This window comes from Vicugna pacos, chromosome 9, assembly GCF_048564905.1.
Source record: "Vicugna pacos chromosome 9, VicPac4, whole genome shotgun sequence".
In the NCBI taxonomy this organism is placed as follows: domain Eukaryota; kingdom Metazoa; phylum Chordata; class Mammalia; order Artiodactyla; family Camelidae; genus Vicugna; species Vicugna pacos.
In genome coordinates, this window is record NC_132995.1 from 41,679,305 (window position 1) to 41,704,293 (window position 24,989).

Below are 24,989 nucleotides of genomic sequence, written 5' to 3' on the forward strand. Positions count from 1 at the left end.
TGACATGCAGGTTGTCATTTGGCAACCTTGGATATAAAGTATAGAATTATTAGGTTCATTGTTTTTTACTTTAGGAATATTTTGAATTTTCTTTTTTATTTAAGTGTTTTTTTTAACATTTTTTATTGATTTATAATCATTTTACAATGTTGTGTCAAATTCCAGTGTAGAGCACAATTTTTCAGGTATACATGAACATATATATATTCATTGTCACATTTTTTTCTCTGTGAGTTACCATAAGATCTTGTGTATATTTCCCTGTGCTATACAGTATAATCTTGTTTATCTATTCTACACTTTTGAAATCCCATCTATCCCTTCCCACCCTCCGCCCCAAGTGTTTTTTTTTTTTTAAACTATGAAAAACATACAGGACTCCAAAACAAAAACTCTAAAACTGAATACAATCATCTGTGTCTCTTCCCCACTAATCTCTCCCTCTCTATGTAGATAACTCATTTCAGTTACTTTTTAAAAAATAAAAGCAAATAATATATTTCATATTCCTTCCCATTCTTACACAAAAGTTAGCACGCTATATACATTCTTTACACCTTACTTTTAAAATTCAGTATGTCTTGGTGATCACTGCATAGTGGTGCATGGAAATCTTCCTCTCTCCCTTTTCTAGCTGCATAGTGGATATGCCACTGTTAATTCATCACTTCTCAATTAACAGACATTTTGGTTGTTTCAAGCCTTTTATTAAAGTAAGAAATACTTTTACCAGACTCAATGGGCCCATCACTTGGGGTGCTTAGCCAATGAACACACCAAGTAGTTTCGTTTAAAGCAGAAGTATTTACCACTTGTGACAAGTAAGGATTCAGGGAGATAGTGTTACTGAGTCCAAGCTTGTACGGAAGGGCAGACATGCCAATAAATGGAGAGACAGGTGCTGGGGCAAGAAATGACAACTTTATTCAGAAAGCCAGCAGACTGAGAGGATGGTGGACTTTTGTCCCAAAGGACTATTTTACTGGCGTTAGAATTCAGGCTTCTTTTATACTAAAAGGGAAGGAAGTGTAACTTGTTACAAACTTCTTGGTGCTGGGCAGACCCGGGTTATTGCAGCTGTCCACATAAGTCTAGTCATGGGGACCTCCAAGGGGACAAATGATATTTTCTGTTTTGCAATTTTTTATCTATATATAAATGGAAAAGTATTATACCTTTAAAGGTCAAGCCTGGGAAGTAGAGCATTGAGAAAGGGCTGTCACAGGCAACATTGTTTTACAAAGGTACAGAGCTAGCTAGCATGACTAAGCTCAGGCAACAGAGCACAAAGGTTAGAGATAAAGGAATAGATTCAGTAGGGAATCAGATTTGTTCTCTGTTACAATAGCTCTCAAAGCATTGTCTCCCCTAACCACTGGAGCAGGGAAGTTTTAAGCCTGGGGCATATGAATATTCATGCAAGGGCAGGCATGATCATCTATAAGCTTTATACTGAGGCAAAGGTTACTCTAGTTTCCCAAAAACTGCAAGCAAGCAGGTGCTTGTGTGTTTGCTTGCATTGTGGTATCTTGTTGACTGGGGGTGCACTGTAATCTTTTTGAGACATCTGGTGTCTAAAACTTTGTGCAATCTACACAACAAAGTGGTGTTGGTTTCTACAAAACAAAGCCCACTGGTTTAACCCCGTCCCTTCTCTACTGCTGCCTAGCTAACGATACTACAGTGAATAGCCTTGTGTATATGTCATTTTGCCTTTTTTGCCTGTATATCTATCTATAGGACAGATTGCTGGGCCAACGGTTAAATGCCTATGTAATTTTGCTAGATATTGCCAAATTTCTCTTCTTAGGGATGTACCATTTTAGTTCCTTACCAGCTATGTATAAGAGTGCATGTTTCCCCCAAACACATAATGTGTTATAAAAACTTTTGGATTTTAGCCACTTGATAGATGGGAAGTGATATTTCAGTATAGTTTTAATTTACTTGTCTCTTATGAGCAAGGTTGATCATATGCTCATGTTTAAGAGCAATTTGCATTTCTTTTTTTGTAAACTGTTCTTATCTTTGCCCATGTAGTACTTCATACTCTGTTCACTTTAGAATATATTTAGTGAACATGTCATTAAATACTGTTCAACATAGTTTAACGGCTGCAAATAATCCATTATTCATTCATTCAACAACTAGTTATTTGGAACAGCTGCTATGTGTCAGGCACCTCGTTGCAGGGAAGGAGAACACAGCAGTGAACACAACAGAGCAACATCCCTGTCTTCAAGGAGCTTTTATACTAGTTGATGGAGAGACAATAATAAACAAAATGAATATTACATACCCATATAGTATGTTAGATACAGGTAGAACATAATTTACTCAACCTATCCCCTGTTTTTTGACATATATTTCTAATTTTACACTATTATAAATAAGGCACGTACAACACAATTTTAGGGATTTTTTGTTTTTATTTATTAGCTTTAGTTTTGAAGTCTATTGCTGCTTGAATTCATTTGTATTTTCAACATTTGATTATGGTTTTATAACCATAACCCACCTCTTTGCATTATGTTTTTAGTAGTCATCCTGGAATTAGAATATACATCCTTAATTTTTCACAATCTGCTTAGAATTAATATTGTACTACTTCACAGAACACGTAAAAACATTGCAACTGTAAGGGCCTTTTTACAGCCCCCCACCCTCCTTATGCTTTATGCTATAGTTTTCATATTCACTATATCTACATAAGTTACAAATCCCATAATACAATTTTATAAAATTTGCTTTAGACAGTTATATATATTTTAAGAAATTAAGAGGAAAAAATTAGTCTTTTATGTTTATCCACATATTTACCATTTCTGATGCTCTTGGTTCCTCCCTGAAGATCCAGGTTTCCATCTGGTACTGTTTTCCTTCAACCTGAAGAACTTCCTTTAACATTTCTTTGTATTCCAGATCTGTTGGCAGTCAGTTATTCTTAGTTTTCATTGATCTGAAAATGTCTTCCTTTTACTTTCATTTTTGAAGGTTATTTTTATTGGATGTAATATTCTGAGTTGACAGGTGAAATTTTTTCTCTGTCAGCATTTTAAAGATGTTTTCCACTGTCTTTTACCATTCATTGCTTGTGATAAGTTCCCAGTCATTCAGAGCATTGGTCCCCTGTATGTGTCATATTTTTCTGGCTGGCTTCAAGATTTTCTATTTATCTCTGGTTTTTTAACAATTGGCTGTAATATGCCTAGATGTGGTTTTCTTTTTTACTTATCTTGATTGGGCATCACTGAGCTTACTGAATCACTAGATTTACGTTTTTTCACTAAATTTTGGAAATTTTTGATCATTATTTCTTCAGTTCCTTTTGTGCTCCATTTTCTTTCTCCTCTCCTTTTATTCCAGTTATTCTCTATTTTATTCCAAATAAATTACTTGATATTGTTCATAGATCCTACTAAGGCTCTATTTCTGTAAAATCTTTTTTCTGTTTGTTGTTGAGATTGGATCATTTCTAGGGCTATATCTTCAAGTTCACTAATTCTTTTTTTGTTGTTATCTCAGAGCTTTAAGTCCATTTAGTGATTTTAAAAAATCTTTCAGATAGTTTATTTTAAATTCTAGTATTTCCATTTGGGTTTTTTAAAATACTTTCTATTTCTTTACTGAGAGTCCCTGTTTATTCATTTATAATGAATATACTTTCCATCACATTCTTTTTTTTTTTAACATTTTTTATTGATTTATAATCATTTTACATTGTTGTGTCAAATACCAGTGTAAAGCACAATTTTTCAGTTATACATGAACATATATATATTCATTGTCACATTTTTTTCTCTGTGAGCTAACATAAGATCTTGAATATATTTCCCTGTGCTTTACAGTATAATCTTGTTTATCTATCCTACAATTTTAAAATCCTGTCTATCCCTTCCCACCCTCCACCCCCTTGGCAACCACAAGTTTGTATTCTGTGTTTATGAGTCTATTTCTGTTTTGTATTTATGCTTTGATTTTTTGTTTTTGTTTTTTAGATTCCACATATGAGCGTTCCATCACATTCTTGAACATAGTTATGAGAGCTGATTGAAAATCTTTGCTCAGTCTGATGCTTTGGTCATTTAGGCTCAGTCTCAACTGATCGTCTTTTCTCTTGAGGTGTGACATGTTTTCATGTTTCTTCAACTGTCTAGAACTTTTTGATTGTACACTGGACATATGTTGAAACTCTGGATTCTGTTAAAGTCTTCCAGAGAGTATTGATTCTTTTTTTTGCTTTAAAGTTGATAATTAACTTGACTGACTCAGATTCCAAGCTCTGTCTCCCCTGTGGTGGGCAGTAACAGAGGAGTTCATTTCTTACAATCTTAGCTGAGCCATTTGAAGTTCTTTCCATACATGGTTAGTTCAAAGATTAGCTAGAGATTTGGGCACAATTTATATACAGAACTGGGGACTCCTCCTCTCTGCCTTTATTCTGTCTGAGATTTCTTTTCTTATTTTCCACCTGCTGTAGTTGCCTTGAATTCTGTGCTTTGGTTCTCAAGCTGTAAGACAATGAGTTACTCTTAGAATTTTAGCTACTCTAAGGCCTAACCCCAGACTAAAAGGCAGGAAAAAGCAGGAAACTTAATGTTGTTTTTCCTTTCTGAGTGCCTTCCCTAGTTTTTGCTGACTTTTGTCACCTTCAGACATCTTCAGGGAGTTACTTTATTACATTTTGTCAAGTTGATAATTGTTATCTGTAGGAGGGTTGGTCTTATTGGAGTTTTAAGGAGATCTTTACTAGGTACTCTTTTCGTTTATTCTTTTACTCAGTCAGTTAACAAATACTCATTTGATGCTTACCTTATGTACTATGGGAAGCACTTACCAAACAAGAGAGACATGGTGCCTGTCCTCATTAAGTTTAAGCTCTAGTAGAAAAGAAAGAAAATAAATACCAATAAAATAATTACTAATTATGGTAAGTGCTGTGGAGAAGGGAAATTGGATGCTATCACAGAGTTAATAATATGGGGATTGACTTTTAGATTGGTCAAGGAAGGCCACCTCGGAGGAGATAATACTTAAAGTGAAACATCTAGATACCTGTGACTCAACATTTCCACTCTTAGGTGTATACACATCAGGAATATGTGTGCACACTTCCACCAAGAGAAATCTATTTTAAGTATTAAGAAGATCCCTTTTTCTGATGTGTGAAAAGAGGATTTGGGGGGAGAGGAGACATATAAGCAGGGAAACTAGTTAAGAGATTATTGCCTTACTTCACTTTAAAGATATTCATGGTTTCGACAAAGGTTGTAGTTGTGAGGTGGAGAAAAATGAATGAATTTGAAAACTATTTTGTAAGCAGAACAGGCAAGGCTTGGTAATAGATTGGGTAAGAGAGATAAGGAAAAGAATGGAGATGTAACCAGTTAGTAACCCGGTTGGATTGTAGTAGAGGGTGGGAAGTACTTGTAAGAATCAAGAATTTGTTGAATTTCAGATGCCTAAGAAACATCCAAGTGGCTATTTCTTTTAGCAGTTGGAAATGTGTCTCTGGAACTTACAGGGTAGGCATGAGCTGGAGATTAAAGTTTGGGGGCTGTTAGCTTGTAGATCATTTTTAAAGACCTGGACCTGAATAGGATTATCAAGGAAGAGCATGCAGAGTTCAAATGCCTTGGAGCATTTACATATCTGGTAGAGGAAAAGCAGCAGCAGAGGGAGTCTTCAAGGATGTCAACGGCCGGGCATGTATATGAGCTCCTTCACCAGTAGAGGGCAGTAAAGACCATTTTAGGAAAGGTCAGGGTAAACTGAGAATAGATATTTTGGGCAACGTTGTTAAATTAATCTCTTTGAACCCTATGTCTGTATTCTGTGATTTGCCTCAATAGAATGTAAGTTCCATGAGGGAAAGGACTTTGTTTTGTTTGATGCTTAATTTCTGGGATCTAGAATGGTTTGACTGAATGATCCTTCTGTGGTAAATGTTTAGTTTTTTAGATGACTGTTCTGTCTACGGAACAGTGGCCTCATCCCTCAGGGGAATAGAAACAAACTCGATGAAGTATCATGTGTTGTACTATCCTAACTACATCCAAAGTGCTATGGGAAAGCTGGAAATGTGGTCTTGAATTCTGCCTAGGCTGGGGTGGCACAGTTAGGGGAAGCTTTCTAGAAGCAATGACATCTGAGCCAGGACTCAGAGGATGAACTGGAGTGGGCAAAGAATTCCACATGGAGGGAAGTACAATTTGTTTTCCATGTGTGTAATTTCCTTTATTTTCCTTCAAAAGGATCGGGCTCAAGTTCGCTGCAGATTACAAAACATGACGTCCTGTTGGCTACTTTAAAATCTAACCTGTCGGCTTTGGAGGACAAGTTTCTGAAGGATCCTCACTGGAAGAAATTGAAACTCCTAAGGGATGAAATTGCTAATACGGCAGACTGGCCACAAGACTCTATGGATATCACCTGGAGTTTTACCTCCCAAACTTTACTATTGCTGTTGTGTTTGAAGGAATCCATGATCCACCTTGCAGCTGATTTCAATCCAGGCAAACCCAACCCGAGGACTCCAGAAGCTGCTCCTGCCCTGAGCCCGGATACACTTAGCATCTCCCAGCAGAAGACTGTGCAGTCAGTTTTGCAGTTTGTCGTTACCCTGGGTGTCTGCCCCTATCTTGTGCCTGGTGTTGGAGTCCCTTTGAGATACAGGACTGAGTTTGGTGCCGTTGTTCAAGACGTGGTGTGTCTCGATGCTGCCCCCAGTGCAACCCGGAGACTGTACACCAGCTGCAGGGTCCTCCTCAGTGTCGCTCAGCACGCATCTCTGGGGAGCTTGATTTTCTGCCGCCATTTTGGGGATATTGCAGCAGGTCTGTGCCAGCTGGGATTCTGCCCAACCAAGAGGAAACCACCAAATCCTGAGGAAGAGGTAAACTTACACTGAAAGAGAGAGTGTGGGGGAGTTTGTGTGAATATGTGTATGTACTTGTGTGAGGTTGTTATGAAAGAATATTATTTCTTTGAAAAAATGCTGATGTAAAGATCTGGAATTCCAATTGAATGCCAAAGCATCTCTGGTGGATAAATGAATCTTTTTAGGAGGTTGGAGCTCTCGTTTATTAAATACTAGTCCTTTGCACACCTGGAGAGTCCATTTTACCTGTCCCTTCTTGTCATTTTGTGGAACAGCTGTTGGAGGCTATTTCTTTGAGCTTCTGTTTCCTCTTTTATAAAATGTATTTAATAATACCTGACTGGGAAGGTGGTTGTGAGGATTAAGGATAATGTGTATAAAGTGCCTGGCCCAATCCTCAGTAGTGCTCATCAGAAAGTTATTACTACTAATATTAATATTAAACTATTCACGCCTCCTTCATTAAGTTCTTGGGAGGATTAGATGAGATAAAGCATGCAAAGCACCAGGTACACTGCATGATCCAGTCAGCGCTCCTTGTCGTTACTGGCATTAGGGGTATGTGCCTGTGTTTTGCTGACAGTCAGTAAGGATTTGAGTGCCTGTACTACCAAGGGGCTGTGGAGGTTACAGAAGCGTGAGACATGGCTTTCTCAAAAAGCTCACACGTTAACTGGGGAGACAAGACTCACAAGACTCACAACACAGCAGGGCCCACTGCTCCCCTCCAAGAGGATCACCAGCATCAGCATCAGAACCCAGCCAGAAGCAGCTGGCTTATATCTTAACAATGTAGACGTATCAAGGGTCACATGCAGGGTAATTTCTTTGTCAGTGCAGCCAGATTTCATAATGCCCACTCACCTCATTTCTCTGTCCCCTGTGTCACCCTCCAACTTGTTCTTTTTCTGTTTGTTCTCCTTTTCTATTCTCTCCTGCCTGTTCTCACAAAACAAAACATGTTTAAAAGCCACTATCACTCGAGTAGTGACACGAAATTTTGAGCCCCCCGGTGCCCTTGTGTTTTGTGGAGCAGAGCACTGTGCTCTTTACTGTCAGGGATATGAGTCTTGACAGTTTTGTCAGGGCCTGCTTCCCTGAGATAGGGGGGTCTGGAACTGGTCTTATTACTCTTGCCAGGGCTGAGCAGTGCCCATGGGTGCTTGGGTAGAAGAGAGCAAAGAAAAGGGAAGCACACAGAAAGGACCAAGTGGGAGAAGACATTGGCAGAAGGGGGAACGCGGCGGGTGTACACTGTGAAGCCGGGCAAGTCCCAGCAACAGCTGCTGCTCTAAGCAGCCCCGATCCCGCAGTTTGCTGAACTGTAATGGGTGGGACTGGGACTGCTTGACTGTGAAGTTACTAAAGGGGGACAGTGCTGCTGAGGCTCAAGGGGGCCTAATTACATAGCACCATCTTTGCTGCCCAAGTTCTGAATGAATTAAAAGACAGTTAACAGAATAAGAGAGACGACAAGTCCAAATGTCACCTTTATTACTCAGAAAGACAGAGTTGGAAGGAATATAGAGGGAGACAAAAATGGGCCTCCTGACAGTGCCTGCCAGAATTAGACGTACTTACTACTCACCCAGCTTTAAGGAGTGCTAGGAAACTGCAGCGCCTTCTGCCCCATGGCAGGAAATATGCAAGGAAGAGCAGAACAGAATGCATTCGCTCCCAAGATACAGAAGAGGAGCGAGCTGAGCTGTGCGTGCCAGAACTCACCAGTAAGCTAAGTCAGTACCATCTCCTGCCCAGAAGTGGGTGAGGGGATGGAGAGAGGGCCAGGCATGCTTCATGTTACAGCTTCCTCCAGGTGGAAGGAAATCAAGAGGCAAAAGCAGCCATCACAAGCATCTTTGTACAGTATTGCAGAACGTTACTTTCTGTGGCCTGTCTGGTTTGTGTTCCAAAAAAGCCAAGTGTGTGTTTCTTTTAGGTGTTAACTGAAGAGGAAAGAGCCCTATCTAGGGAGGCCCTGAGAGACACCTTGGATCAAGTGTATCAACCATTAGCAGTCCGAGAATTACTTATCCTCCAGGGAAGACCACCCCAGGTATGCAGGCCTGGGGACTCTTGTGGGTGAATCTTTAATGATAATGTGTGGTGTATGTCTTCTCCTGGGAAGTGGGATAGTCTAGTTGAGTCTTATTTCATCTTTTAGATTGTTAAATGGTATTTGTAAAACTAAAGCATGTTAACCCTTAGGATAATTTTAAAGGATTTTTCTTTTAGTGGAATGATGGACATGTTTCCCAAGAACATTGTGATCAATTTTTTAAGACTTATGACAAAAATATTTTTATTCATTCTGAAACTGGACCTTTCTTCCCCCCCTTAGCTAAAATTTGGCTATTTGACAATACGTTCTTCTGACAAAAGTATTTAAACATCTTATTCTTTGAATGGAATATCCGAAGTCAAGAAATTAAAGTTAGAGCTATTATTTGGACTATTCTTAGATCCTTTGTTTGAAAAACATTAATAGTATGTATGCTACTAAGCATAACATGGTTTCTTATTTTCCTTAAAAGTGATTATTTATCTGAAATGATTTAATTTGATGATGTAGCTGAAATGATCTATTTTGCTTTTAGTACCTAAATTTTCATTATGAATTTAGGTGAGTAAAGCATGACAGGCCAAAGGAGGTGGCTGTAGGACCAGCTGAAGCTGGCTACGAAGATATCTTCTAGTTGAAGTCATTTTCATGTCATCTCTAGTACATTACTCTAGTCTCTGATTGGGCCCCTCTGGCCTCATGCTCTTCTTCTCTGAATGAGTCCACAGTTTGCCAGATTAAACCAAATGCATTATAAGAGCATGGTGAAAAGCAGAGGACCTGGAGTTAGGCACACTGGGTTTCAACCCCAGTGTGCAGTTGTGTGCATTAATTAGTAAGCCTTTCCATCCCTCAGTTTCCTTATCCTTGTCAGTCCCTCTTGAGATCATGTGCATCGCACATCATAACCCACTCTATACGTGGGAATTATTAATCTTCCTTAAATAAAAAAAGAGAGGATAGGCCAGTTAGGATTAACTGTTTCACTACTTTTTATACTCACATAGTTAAATGCAAAGATTGACCACGACATAGTTCACATTCTAGCTCCAGAAAAGGAACACCAAATTTGTTTTGTTCACGGTGGCTCCACAGAGCTCTCAAAAAGGAATCCTTGAAGAAATCTAACTCTTCTTGAAACTGCTCTGTCAAAAGGAATCAGAGTAGCTATGCTAGGGGAGGCGAGGCCTAGGGTGCCCTCTCACTGTTGTGAGCTGTCCTCTCAGTGTGAGTGATGCTCATAGGACTCTTCTTTGGAAGCTAGAATTGACTGGAAGGACTGCATTCAGATTGGTTACATTACCCCTCTGTCCCTCAAATCATTATTTTATTCGCTAACATGTTTGTCTATTTCTGGGTTTGAAACTTAACTTGATATTTCACTTGAAGATGTTTTATTGTATTTTTACCTTCTTAAAAATGATGCTGAAGAATGTTTTGTAAAGGAGTCTTTTTCTTTTTTGAGGAAAAGTTTTTCTCCTTTGTGGTCTGTACAGATACTGTCAATCAGCAGTATTACTCAGTATATTTATATTTTAAAAATTCTACATATCCTGTCTTTTACACTGACATTCAACTCATACCTTTCTCTTCCTTTTTCAGTCCTGCGCAGATGGGAAGACCCAGGTCAGGGGTCGGTCCCCAGCTTGGCTCCGGCGCCTATGTGGGGAGCTCCTCTCTGAAAGGCTGATGAGACCAAGTGGTGTTCAGGCAGTAGTCCGGGGCATTTTGGAAGGAGCAGGTGGTAAGAAATAAAATGTTTGTTACTTTGATACCCACTTTCCTCTGAGTCACGGTGAATTACTGGTCTTTAGCATTTGACTGTAAAACCTGATGGAGACTAGACTTTGTGCCTTTGTGGAGAGTGAGGAAGTTAAACCGTAATGACTCCTTTTCCACAGAAACTCATTTTCTTGCTATTTTTCCAAAAACAGTTGTGATACACTGCTCGTGTTGTTACATAATATTGTCAAGTGTTTCAAATAACTTGTAGTATCAGGTGAAAACACTGCACAGAAAGTTTAAGTAAAACTCTAAAGAAAACGTGAAAGTCTTTATAGAAAAGGATCAGAGTGCTAAGAGTACTTCACCTCAGGACTTAAAATACAAGTAATTCTCCTGAAGCTGGAGTAGATACCAAGAGATGCAAACTTTGGGATGAAGTTTGAGATTCATTTCCGTAATTACATTCTCTTAGTCCTCATTAATAGAAGAAAATTAATTATCATGCTAAGCATGGTAGTAGCTTTTAATTTATATTTTTTGATTTTTAAAACAAAATATTACATGCACATAATTTAAAGAGTCAATAGGTCTATCAGGCTTTTAAAGAAAAATTGCAGTCTGTGGCACTAGTCCACTCCATTGCCCATCCCCAGAAGCAACCACTTTGAATATTTTTAGCAGATTTCTTCTGATGTTTACCTCTGTATTTCTAACTATAATGCAAATACAGCACCTTCTTAGTTTCAGTTTTAGGGATCATCTATCAACTTCTCACCGTGGGTAGAAAAGGATTCTGTTCTCTTTAACAACCCTTCCACCATTCACCAGACTGAATTCCCATCCCCTTAGTGTAGTCATATCTTAATTTTGGATAGATCAATATTCAGTGTTTATACTCTGCTAACTATGTGATTATTATTTACAGCTGAGCTATGCGGCGTACTATGACTACTTTTCCTTTTTTTACACAACTTTTGTATTTCGTGGCGTTAATAGCTGTTTTGTGTGTCTGCTTAGTTTTTTATGTGCTTATCACTAATCTATCCTCAAACTCTCCCCCAGTTGCTTAAAGCTCCTTTTAATACATTCAGATACATCAACTGTTGTATCTGTTTAACCTCTTGAAGACTCTTCTCACTGAGGCTTCTCTAATCTGGACTCGTTACCTCTACAGAGCTGTCATCCTAGGATCTCCGTTCATCTTTTTGCTGGTGATCCCCTGGCCTTTCTTTTGTGTTCAGTCCCTTACCTCCTGTATCCCATGCACATTAGTTTCCTGTTGCTGCTGTAACAAATTATCACAAACTCGTGTCTTTTTGATGGGAATAATATTTAAACTGAGCCCTGAAGCCTGCAGAGAAGTATGCACGTTGAAGAGTGAGGGATGACTATATAATAGGAGGAGAGGATCGATGTATGAAGGAACTGCCATAGGAAAGAACATAGTGTTTTTGAGGAAGTTTCAGTATGAGTGGAGCAGGGAGGGGGGTGAGTGAGGGAGAGTGGTATGAGATGAGGGCGTGGTGTGAATGAGGCTGGCAGGGCGGATAGGGGCCACATGCTGGAGGACTTTAGGCCAAGTTCAGGATTTCTTCTTTTTAATTGAGGGACTGTGCATGCTTAGCATGCCCTCTACCACTTGAACTGTTCCAACCCCCTTCCCCCAAGTTCAGGATTTTGAACTTTATTCTGAGGGCAATGAAACACCCCTGAAGGGCTTTAAGAAGAAGAGAGAAATGATCAAATCTACATTTTAGAAATATCTATCTGAATGTATTGTGAAGAATGGGTTGAGTAAGAGCAGAAGCAGAGAGGTCAGTTAAGAAGCAGTCATCTGAGCGATCACAGTGGCTTGCATCGATTGTGGTGGCCTTGGAGATGGAGAGAAGTGAATGAATATAAGAGGTATTTAAGGGGTAGAGTTGCCAGAACTTAATGAAGGGCTGGATATGCACGGAGGGAAGAGGAGAGAGAGAATCGATCTTGACTTTCCATTTCTCAGGTGGTAGATATACCTTGGTCCTATCAGACAAAAGTGAGGTCAGTGTGAGTGGCAGACATTGGTAGATTTGGTCTACAGTGGCTATAATGTCGCCTCCCCAGTTCTGCCTGCAGTGCCTTCTAGGGCCAATGAAATGAAAGATTATCAGTTACCTGTGGGAAGTTGTCATACGCAGATAGGTCCTTGCATCTTCTTTTTCCAGAGAATATTTAGACTCCACCCAAGGGCATGCAAATTGGAGAGCTGCTATAAGAAACTTAGAACCCTATTTTTGCTACTTATTCAAAAATTATGTATATATTTTTATATTTGTTGTCTATTCAAATCTTATTTACTCTCAAAAATGATTTGAGGCAGTTTATATTTACTCACATATTAGCCATCTCTGATGTTTTTCATTTCTTTGTGTAGATACAAATTTTATTCAAATTTCCTTCTGCCTAAAGAACTTTAACCTTTCTTTTAGTGCAGATCTGCTGACAGTGAATTCCCTTAGCTTTTGTTTGAAAAAGTCTATTTCATCTCCCTCTTTGACAATAGTTTTGCTGGGTACAGAATTCTAGGATGATAGTTTGTTTTTTTTTTTAACATCCTTTTTTTTTTTTTTTAATGGAGGTGCTGGGGATTGAACCCGGGACCTCATGCATGCTAAGCATGTACTCTAACACTGAGCTATGCCCACCCCACCCAGGTTTTTCTTTTAGTGCTTTAAACATGTTGTTCTATTGTCTTCTGGCTTACATGATTTCTGTTGCAAAATCTTCTGTCATTTTTGTGTTTGTTCCTCTGTGTACGATATACTTTTTTTCCTCTATCAATCAGCTTTTAAGATTTTTCTGTTTAATCTCTGGGTTTTTTTTTTAGAAATTTGATTATTATATGCCTTGGTGTGGTGGGTGGTTTTCTTCATGTTTTTTCTGCTTAAGGTTTTTTAAACTTCTTGGAGCTGAGAGTTTGGAGTTTCCATCATATGTGGAAATTTCTCAGACATCATCTTCAAATTTTTTTCTGTCTTCCCTTTTTTCTCTTTCTGGAATTTAAATTATATCTAATATTATGCTTAGTGTTGTCCTCCAAGTTACTGTTGCTCTGTTGATTTTTTTTGTTTTCACTCTGTTTTTCTCTCTGTGTTTCATTTTGGTTAATTTCTACTGCTACATGTTCAAGTTTATTTATCTTTTGCTTTGCAGTGTCTAATCTACTGTTAATCCCATCCAGTGTATTTTTCATTTCAGATATTTTATTTTTCATTCCTAAAAGTTCAGTTTGGGTCTTTTTAATATCTTCCATTTCTTTTCTGTCGTCATCATGAGCATTCTTTTCGTTACCTTTTTGAACAGAGAAGATAAATTTAAAATAGCTGTTTAATGTCCTTGTCTCCTAATTATGTCATCTTTGTTTTTATGGGTCTGTTTTTATTGATTTTTCCTTCTTGTTATGTTCCTTTTTGCTTCTTTGCATATGTAGTAGGTTTTTAAAATTGAGATGTTATTCACATACCATAAAATTTGCTCTTTTATTAAAGAGTATAGTTCAGTGGTTTTTAGTATAGTCACAGAGTTGTGTAACCATCACATCAATATCTAACTCCAAAACATTTTCGTCATTCCCCCCAGAAACCTCATACCCATTAGCAGTTACTCCTCAGCCTCCCCTCCTCCAGCCTCTTGTAAGCACTAATCTACTTTCTGTCTCAGTCAGTTTGCCTTTTCTAGATTACATCCAAATGGAATGATGCAATATATGGTCTTTTGTGTCTGTTTGATTCACTTAGCATAATGTTATAGCATGAATCAGTCCTTTATTCCTTTTAATGACTGAAAATATTTCATTGAATAGGTATGTCTGGTAATTTTTGAAAAGGTATCAGGAGTTTTAATTTTACATTGTTAGGTGCTAGATTTTGTTGTATTCCTTTGTTGGGCTTTGTTCTGGGTTGCAGTTAATTTTCTTGGAATCAATTTGATCCCTTCAATTTGGCTTTTAAGCCTTGTTACTGTGGGTCTAGAGCAGCCTTTAAGACACCACTACTAAGGCAATACCTTTCTGGGATTTTACCTGATGCCCTGTGTGTTAGGAGGCTTTTCCATGCTCACTAGTGGGAGCATTAACTATTCCAAGCCCTGTGTGAGCTCTGGGGATGGTTTTCCCTCTTCGTTTCTTGTGGTTCTTGCGTTGGGTTTTTTTTTCATACACGTACATAGATCATACTCCACCAAAGACTTGAGAACGGATTTCTCTGCAGATCTCTGGAGCTCCCTGTTGGTGTAGCTTTCTTCTCTCTGGTATTTTGCCCTGAAAAACCTGGCTGCCTTGTCCTCTTTGTACTCTGAACTATGTTTCTCTAATTCAACAAGGTGGCAGGCTTTGTTTGGGCTCCCCTTAGCTCTGGTGTGGCCGCAGAACTGTCTCTAGGTAGTAGGCTAGGGTATTCTTAGGGTTTAGCTTGTTTGCTTCCCATCACTTAGGTATCAGCGTCTTGGGAGACCTGTTGCCCAGTGCCTGAAAACCATTGTTTTTGTATTTTGTCTAATTATCTAAGGTAGTACTGTAAACCTGGCAACTGTTAACTCCATAGTTTGGTTTAAGGCAGTTTGAATGATATGATGCATATAAAGAGACATCATAATAATAATAATAACAATAACAACAACAACAATTTTAAAAGAAATAAACAGTAAGAAAAAGCTAATGTTCAAGTCATATGAATAATATCATTACAACGATTGAGTGCTGCTTTTTTCTCTAAATGTCCTGGAAACCAGCATCAAAAAGAAAGTGCACAACAAGGATCTACTGTATAGCACAGAGAATATTCAATATCTTGTACTAACCTATGATGAAAAAATATTTGAAAAAGATAGATATAGATATATATATGTATAGTATGCCTGAAACGAACGCAACATTGTAAATCAACTATACTTCAATTTTAAAAAAGTACAGAGGGATAGATTATCTTATGGAAGAAAAACCAATTTCCAGTAGAGAAACAGTTTTTACCCTAAATTTTAAGGGCTAATGTGATGAATGAACTGCTATGAGTTTTTGACATCTCTATCCATTGCTGGCAGCTGGGGCGGCTGGTGGGAGTGACGCTGAAGCCACAGCTGCTGACTGGAAGAGGTGTGATTTGATTGCAAAGATTTTGGCCTCTTGTCCCCAGCAGTCTCTTTCACCAGAGGATTATTATAGAGATATCTGCCCCCAGGTAAATCATTTTGTATCTTTTGACTGTTTGAGGATTATCTGCTTATTTATACAAAGAGGACTTTTAATGCTTCTCTAGTATTGAGGTAAAAGCAGTATCATGTTTAAGTTTATTGTTCAGTTAGGGGCCTTCTTTTTTGTTTTCTTTTTTTAAAAAAATTTTTGGAGGCGGGGGTAATTAGGTTTATTTACTTCTTTTTTTTTTCCTTTTTCAGTTTTATTAGGTAGAATTATTACAGTTTGCATGTATACATTATACTGCATGTAAATACATATATACAATATACTTCACATTTTTTTTAGTTTACATATTTGTACTGATCATTGTTTCTAAGAACAGATTAAAGCTTTAGCTTTTTAAACTTACTTAGTTATCAAAGGAATATAGCCAACCAAAAAATAAGAATTGACAGAATGAGGTAATCCAATCATAAAGGACAGTCAAATTATGCTTACACATATTCAAGAAATCAATCATCTAAGTTATAAATAATAAGTAATTCATTTGTGTCCTTATCTTTTTTTTTTTTTTTTTTTTTTTTAAGATTCCATGTATAAGTGATATCATATGGCATTTTTCTTTCTCTTTCTGGCAGGGGGCCTTCTTACTAAGTGATTAAAAACCTATGGATGAGATTGATCTGTAGGTTTAAGAACTCCTCACCTTTAATAACTGACTGGCACAGCCTGCTCTCAGAGCTGGGATAGGAAACTACAGTTTCATCCTATTCATTATCTTATCTGTGTTTTTAATTAGTTTTTTAAAAATACGCATTCAGTAAACAAGGTAAATTAACATGGTACTCAATTTTAAAAGCACAAAAGAGTAAATGGAAAAAGTAAGTCTCCCTCCCATCTCTGTACCAATTTCTTGTTTATTTTCCAGAGATGGTCTGTGTATTATGTTTATACAATTATATATGTATGTATGTGTGTATATATTCTAATTTTTGTCCAAGTGATAACATGCTACACAATCTTTCAGTTTTGTTTTTTCATTTAACAGTGTGCCTTGGAGGTCATTTCATATAGAGCTGCCTCATTCTTTTCCGTGGGTACATAGTGTTTCATCATATTATGCACCATAATTTATTTAGCCAGCCTCCTATTAATGAGCATTTGTTTCCATCCTTTTGCTATTACAAACCGTGTAATAGTTAATAGGTATAAATCTTGCCCACATGCAAGTATTATCATAGGGAAAATTCCTAAAATTGAAATTGCTAGTTTAAAGGGTATGTGTATTTAAATTTTTGATTGATGTTGTTTATGTGTCTGTTTTCCCACACCTTTGCCTACACACTGTGTTACAAAACTTTTCTTTGTTAATCTGATAGGTATAAACGTGGAGGGAGTTTTCTTAGTCAGCACTCCCCATGCATTTAGATGTAAAATATGCCTTTTGGAGCACAGTGGGAAGAAAGTCATTCAGTTGTTACGCTGGTCTTCAGAGTTCTCATGGGTAGGCATGCGTGGGAACAAATATCACAATGCAAAGATCTCACATTGGAAAATATTAAGTATAAATTATCTTAAAGGATAAAGTTATCATTTACAATGATGAGTAAATGTTTTCCAAAACTGTTTAGCTATAGTTTTGGTACTTAACAAAATGATAAAATCAAATTATAGATTTTAGTCTTACTGAGTCTCTTTTTGGCAGTGTCAGAGATCACATACAGTTTTTGGACAGAAGATTCTCTTCTGTCTGTAAAAAGTACGAGTCACTTTTAAGCCAGAAAGCGAAATGCACTTTTCTGTTGAGTTCTTAGACTCAAGCCTGAGAGATTAATGTTTATTTTTGTAAATAAAGTAGACTTTTTTCCGGGATAGTTTAGGCATGACAGGCCCTTCAGATCCTGAGTATATTTGTATGCCTTGACCCCGTGACCTTCATTTGGTGGTGCTATTTATCATAGCAAAATTTTGAGAAAAAAACTGAATGTCTGGAAATAATATTTTTGAGAAATTTATAACAATATGAGATGGTTTCAGGAATGCATGAAACTGACTATTAAGTGTGGTCTCAGTTAAAAAGAAACAATTATTATGTGGAAAACATATTGGAAAAAATATACCAAAAATGTTTATAATGATTTGGGAAGTCTTCATTTTCTTCTTAAACATTTATTTTCCAAATTTTCTACAATGACATGTATTTTATAAATTTGATATAACTATTTCATACAAACATAGCCTCTCCAGTTCTTGTACTCTTTGACACTGGGTTGTTAAAGAAAAAAACCCAGTTCTCTTGAGTCAGCGTTACTGCAGTGAGTTTATTTTTGGGGGTTAAAGAAATTAATGCTTTCTCTTCTTAGTTAAGGTAATTGCTCCTCACAAAGAACCTACTATTTACTTCATGTAATTTTTCTTTTAGATTTTGGATTTATTTCACTTTCAAGATAAGTTGACAGCGCGACAGTTTCAGAGAGTTGCTACCACTACCTTTATAACCATGTCAAGAGAACGCCCACAACTGGCAGCAAAGTATCTCCTTCAGCCAGTGTTAGCACCTCTTCATCGGTGTTTAAATACAGCAGGTAAAGGAGGGAGTCTGCTGGTTCGGTGTCCCTCTAAAGGACCTTCTTCCGTGTTTTGGACTTAAATGACTTAAGTCTGTGGTAATTCACTGTCTTTAGTTTTACTTTTTTCCCCTCAGCTTTTTATTTTGAAAATCCACTTTTGCACCACCCCTGTCCACTTCACGTAGATTGACCTACTGTTAATGTTTACAGTCTCTTTCTCTGTTTCTACACACGTACGTATTTTTTCTGAAGCATCTGAGAGTTAGTTGTGGACATCATCTAATGTGCAGACTTTATTCAAATATCTCTTTCTTGTCCCAAGAATTTCCCTTACAGCTGTTTTTTTAAAAACTGAGAATCCAGTCAAGAATCATGCATTGCATTTACTTGTTATGTCTTTTTATTTTTCTTTAATATAGAATAATTCCCTAGTCTTTCATCTTTCACTGATGTTTTTAAAGACTGGGTTATAGAATGTCCCTCCATTTGTATTTGTCTAATTGTACCCTCATGAATAGATCTAGGGTAAGCATTTCAGCAGGAATACTACATACAATGATATATATATTTTTTTATTCCTTGTGATTAGAGCCGCATGGTATCAGCTTATTCCATTATTAGTGATGTTAAATTTGCTCATTTGATTAAGGTGGTATCAGCCATATTTCTCCACTGTAAAAGTACCTTCCTCCCTTTGTAATTAATAACTGATTTGTAGGAGATCATCTGAGAGTGTGAATACCCTGTTTCCCAGTAGTCCTTCATACTGTAGTTCAGAATCCATTGATGATTTTTGCCTATAAAATGGTGACCTTCTGTTTTTTTTTATTGTTTCTAATTAGTTAGTTGGTATTCTTCTGTAATGAGGAGCTTTTCTCTTCTCCCTGCCTCATCTCTTTTAAAAAATTAGTTAAGGGTCAGTACAGATGGGCAGATTCTTTTTTTTATTCAATAGGTGACCAAATATTCCTGTCCGTTTTGGTGCTTAAATTTTCCCAGATTTGGTTAGTGAGTTTAGTTGTATTTTAATGTCCTAAAAGATGAATTACCATATCTTATCAATTACAAGATGCACTTTTTTCCACATTAAAGAAAGCTTTTATTTTAGAAATCTTTTTCACATTTTAACAACTCTGATATCTAGATGCATCTTGCGATCATTGTTGGCCAGGTAGCAATCATGGCATTGTCTGTGCCTGCAAATGAGCTTGCAGAATGGATGTTAGTGACCTAGAAGAAGATCATGAAGACATTAGTAGAGTGGAAAAGGAATATAGAGGCAATGTATTATGGCAAAACATAGATATCAGTAATGGTGCTAAAATGTTTCAGAAGAGTTAGACATTTAGTGTGAAGTTTTAATTCCTTATCCTGTTTATTCCAATTATTTAGCTTATGTAAAGAATCATATATAACAAAATTGTGTAAGTAATTCTAAGAGAGCTCTTCAAATACTTTTTTTAAACTTGATTTTAAAACTTTTTATAGGGAAATTTTCAAACACATCTACCAGGAATAGTATAATGAATGCCTGTGTACCAATCACCTAGACACAACTATCGACTCTGCCATTTTCATTTAATCTAATCTTCAATTTTTCATTCATTAATTTAAAATTAAAATTATAAGTGATAATATTTCATAAGTTACTTGGCAGTGGGTTTTTTTTCATTAATGATACATAAAATAACAATGTGTGTTTATAGTCAATGAAATGTTCCATAAAATATTGTGTTTGAATGGTGCCATATTGTAACCATATTGATTTTCTAATTTCAGTTGTTACTGTAATTTCTAGTAAAACTTTCTTCCTTAGGCCCAGTTTCTTCTATTCAGTGAAGTTCCAAGTGTGGGTAATTTTGTTTTTTGTTCTTTAGAGATTCCAGAAAGCAACATGGTGCCAGGGACCATTTTGGTGACAGAAGAAGAACTTAGTAGATGTATTGAGGATGTATTTAAGGTTGGTAATTTGAGTCATTAATGTTTTTAGCTAATATTTGTACTTAGTCTTTTAAAATAATTTTGTCTTTTTAAACCTGTACTTCAGGAATTGGAATGACTAATCTTAAATTCCAAACTATCAAAATCTTTTTACTTGAAAACTGGAAGCTATAAGCTGTTAGTGGAAAACTGGTACATTTTGAAACTCTGTCAATTTCATCATTTACTCTCAATGTTAAACAGTTCAAATTCTCTAAGTGTCACATGCCACTGATAAAAGCATGTCTTTTGAAGAAATTAACAAAGGCATTTGCAATACTGTAAGCGTCTTATAAGTGTATGATAATATATATATGTATTTTAATTGAAGTATGGTTGATTTACAATATTGCATTAATTTCAAGTACATAGCAAAGTGATTCAGTATATATATGTATATATTCTTTTTCAGATTATTTTCCACTATAGATTGGTACAAAATACTGAATATAGTTCCCTGTGCTATACAGTAGGTCCTGTTGTTAATCTATTTTATATATAGTGGTGTGTATCTGTTAATCCCAAACTCCTAGTTTGTCTTTCCCTCTCTCCCTTTCTCCTTTCATCACCAAAGTTTGTTTTTTATGCCTGTGAGTCTATTTCTGTTTTGTAAATTAGTCATTGGTATCATTAAAAGTATATGATAATATTGAATCTACTTTATAATTTTTAATAGAATCATCATCATAAAGAAGGAAGTTTGAGTAAATGAATCCTGCAAATGACTAAATATATACTGAAAATGAAAAAATATTTATATAAATTGTATGGTATCTATGATTATAATCTTATAAATATATATGAAGTACATATTTTTAGACAGAAATGAAATCCATTGTGTTAAACCCAGATGGCATTTAACTTCTTTAAAGTTTATTTCAATAAATTTATGATAAACACTATTAAAGATATTTATACTAGTAAACAGCTTTCAAAATTATATTTCATGTAACAAGGTACAGCCTCTTTGGGAAATAGTTTGGCAGTTTCTCAAAAAGTTAGACGTGGAGTTATTATATGACCCAGCAATTTCACTCTTAGGTATATACATGAGAGAAGTGAAAACATGTTCATACAAAAACCTATACATGAGTGTTCATAGCAGCATTATTCATAATAGCCAAAATGTGGAAACAACTGAGATGTCTGTCAACTGACAAATGGATTAAGAAACGTGATATATCCATATAACGGAGTATTTTTCATCCATAAAAAGGAATTAAGTATGGACAAATGTTGAAACATGGATGAACATTTAAAATTATAATTTTTTAAATTTTAAAAGGAGCCAGACCCCAAAGACCATCCATTGTATCATTCTGTTTATATGAAATGTTCAAAATAGGCCAATTCATAGACACAGAAAGTAGGTTAGTGGTTGCTAGGGACTGGGGCTGGGGAATTGGGAGTGACTGATAATGGGTATGGGGCTTCTTTCTGAGGTAAGGAAGATGTTCTGGAATTAGATAGTGGTGGTGTTCATACAACCTGGTGAAAAACCACTGGATTTTACATTTTAAGAGAGTAAATTTTATGGCATGTGAATTACATCTCAAAAATTTTTATTCCTTATTTCTTATTTCTTTTTTATGGTGATAAATTAAACATTTTAGGGTAAAATTTTAAAGTTTAGTCTGTTATAAAATAGGTAACATACTTAAAAAAAAAAAGAGTAAAACATTCATGCACTAACCACTCAGCTTAAAAAATTAAACATTATCCAGAAATTGACACAACATTGTAAACTGACTATACTTCAATAAAAAATATATATATATACAAAAAATTAAACATTACAGAGTCAGTTGAAATCCTCTATCTACCCATCCATGATCACATTTCCCTTGCTTCCCACCCAAAGGGAACTACTGTCCTGAATTTGTGTTTATTATTCCTTAAGCTATTTTTAGTATTGTTATGCATGATTTTAAATTTTACTTAAATGGCATTGTAATATATCTAACTTTAATCCACTCATTTCCACTGTTAGATGTTATTCCATTATATGACTATATTACCATTTACTTGTTTATTTTTCTCTTGATAGACATTTGAGTTGTTTCCAGGGAGTTTTGTCTATCTGTTAGGTGCATTGTGGTTTTAGGTAGCAGTTAGCTCTCTTATTATTAGTGAAGTTGAACATTTTTGTGTGCTTTGGTTCATTCATATTTTCTCTTCTTTAAATTGCCTGTTTATATATTTTCTGTTTTAATAATTGGGTTATTTGCCTATGTAAAATATTTTTAGAGTAAATCTTTTTTTTTATAAAACAGCTTTATTGAAATATACTTTACAGATCATAAAATAATGTTTTAAGTATACGATTCAGTGATTTTTTTCAGTAAATTTACAGAGTTGTGAAAACATCACCACAGTACAGCTTTAAAGCATTTCCATCACCCCAAAAAGAGCTCTTTGTGCCTATTTACAGTCATTCTCACCCCCAGTCCCCAAGCAAGCACTAGTCTGCCTGTATCTCTATGGACTTGCCTTTTGTGGGTATTTGAGGGAATCATGCAATATGTGTTCTTTTGTGACTAACTTCTCCCCCTTAGCATCATGTTTCTGAGGGTCATCCAGGTTGTTGCATATATCAATATTTGTCCCTTTTTATTGCTAAGTAATATTTCATTTTATGAATATATATATACCATATTTTGTTTATTTGTCATCAGTTGATGGACACTTGGATGTAGAATAAGTCTTTTTCTAGACAGATTTATGAGATATATTTTACATATTCATCCATTTACAGTGTGCAAAATTATAAAATAGCCAGGTGTGGAATATTAGAAAGTCTTGAAAGTGCTGGTGGGGGTAGGACTAATTATGACTAAATTTTAATATGAACCCCTCAGAGTATTCCGTAGAAGTCAACAAATTGATTTTAGAGGATAAACAAGGTGAAACAGCTTCTTTCTGGCAAGTTAATTAGTCTCTAAAAACCAGAGAGATCGAGAAATAGTGAATTCTGCCATTTCTCCTATTCTTGCCCCCTCAAAGCAGGGGAAACCCTTCATAGTTCAGTGAACAGTTTGGCAAATTAAAAACTTCCTGGAGAGGCAAGCAAAACATTAGTTTGTTGTAGACACTTGATTATGCACAAGGACTGGGACTGAAAGCAGGAAGGGGTGCAGAAAGGTAATTATTCTCTCTACAAGGTTTTGGCAGCTTAGCTGCAGTGGGAAAACAGAGGAAATGTGTATGTTGGAGGAAAATGGTAAACATTGTGTAAAATTTAGCAACAAAGGATATGTTGTCTTTATTAACTTTCTTCTGATACTAAATTATAGAGTACAGCTCAAAGGCAGGAAATAAGGAAAACATCTGGGTTGGTTGAATTGATCCAGCAACTCACTTGGTAACAAGAGGGTGCAGGAGAGTGTTTAATTTTGGAGAGGCATTTGGGAACATTTCCAACTCTGGTTTTCTCTCTCCCCCTTCTTTTCTTTTTAACAAATTGATTGAGATGGAACTCACCTACCACACAGTTCACCCATTTAGAGTGCTCAATTCAGTGTTTTTGATATATTCACTGGGTTGTGCAACCATCACAGCAATCTAATTTTAGAACATTTTTGCCCCCCCTCAGAAGGCCCCCATAACTATTAGCTATTACTTCCCATTCTCCCCACTTTTCCCCCAGCCCTATGCAACCACTAATCTAATTTATGTTTCTATAGATTTGCCTATTCTGGACATTTCATATAAATGGAGCATATAATATGTGGTCTTTCATAGTTGGCTTTCCACTTACCATAATATTTTTAAGATTCATCTTAAAGTATCATGAAGCAGTACTTCATAGCTTTCAGTGCCAAATAGTATTCTGTGGTATGTATATATCACATTTTGTTACCTTTCTATCATTTGATGGAGATTTGCATTCTTTCCACATTTTGGCTATTATGAGCAATGTTGCTGTGGACATTCATGTGCAGGTTTTGTGTGTATATGTGTTGTCATTTCTCTTGGGTGTGTACCTAGGAGTAGAACTGCTGGATCATTTGGTGACTGTGTTTAATCTTTTGAAGTAGTGCCAGATCCTTTTCCAAGGTGGCTGCACCATTCTACTTTCCCGCCAGCAATCTATGAGTATTCCAGTTTATCCACATTATGGCCTATGCTCGTTATTATCCTTTTTAAAAAAAATAACATTCCTAGTGGGAGTAAAGTAGTAGCTCATTATGGTTTTGATTCACATTTCCCTAGTGGCTGATGATGTTGAACAGCCTCTCATGTGCTCATTGACCATTTGCATGCCTTCCTTGGAGAAATTTCTGTTAAGATCCTTTGCCCTTTTTTAAATTGGTTTGCCTTTTTATCACTGGTGGGTTGCAGAATGGGGCTCACTCTCACCAACAGCTTTCTCCAAAGAAAACCTCGTCAGTCTCCCCTCAGTCTCCACACCTTTGGTCTTCTCTGACCTCTTTCTGAATGAGGAGCTTTTATAGTTTTGTTCTCACCGTAGTTTGGTATCCTTCTTTGGAGTTTTAAGTCTATTTAAGTCTATGGCATCTCACTTGACATTTCCAATTTAATGTCTCATGTCACCTGTGTGAAGACAGCTGTCCGTCTGGCTGCCATCTCAGCCTAATTGCA

The 24,989-nt window shown here is 36.4% G+C and overlaps 1 protein-coding gene across 3 annotated transcripts in view; it reads left to right on the top strand.

The window, feature by feature from the left end:
* TANGO6 (transport and golgi organization 6 homolog) overlaps nt 1-24,989 on the top strand; it is a 152,257-nt gene that overhangs the window by 5,847 nt on the left and 121,421 nt on the right. For 2 of the 3 annotated variants that reach the window (XM_006203733.3, XM_072967614.1), the window contains exons 2-7: nt 6,255-6,895; nt 8,820-8,936; nt 10,545-10,686; nt 15,744-15,880; nt 18,260-18,422; nt 20,285-20,367. In XM_006203733.3, coding sequence (XP_006203795.2) covers nt 6,255-6,895; nt 8,820-8,936; nt 10,545-10,686; nt 15,744-15,880; nt 18,260-18,422; nt 20,285-20,367 — 1,283 coding nt within the window. Of the gene's footprint in view, nt 1-4,000; nt 4,123-6,254; nt 6,896-8,819; nt 8,937-10,544; nt 10,687-15,743; nt 15,881-18,259; nt 18,423-20,284; nt 20,368-24,989 lie in introns of those variants that run through there. The other variant, XM_072967613.1, reaches the window with a different exon arrangement.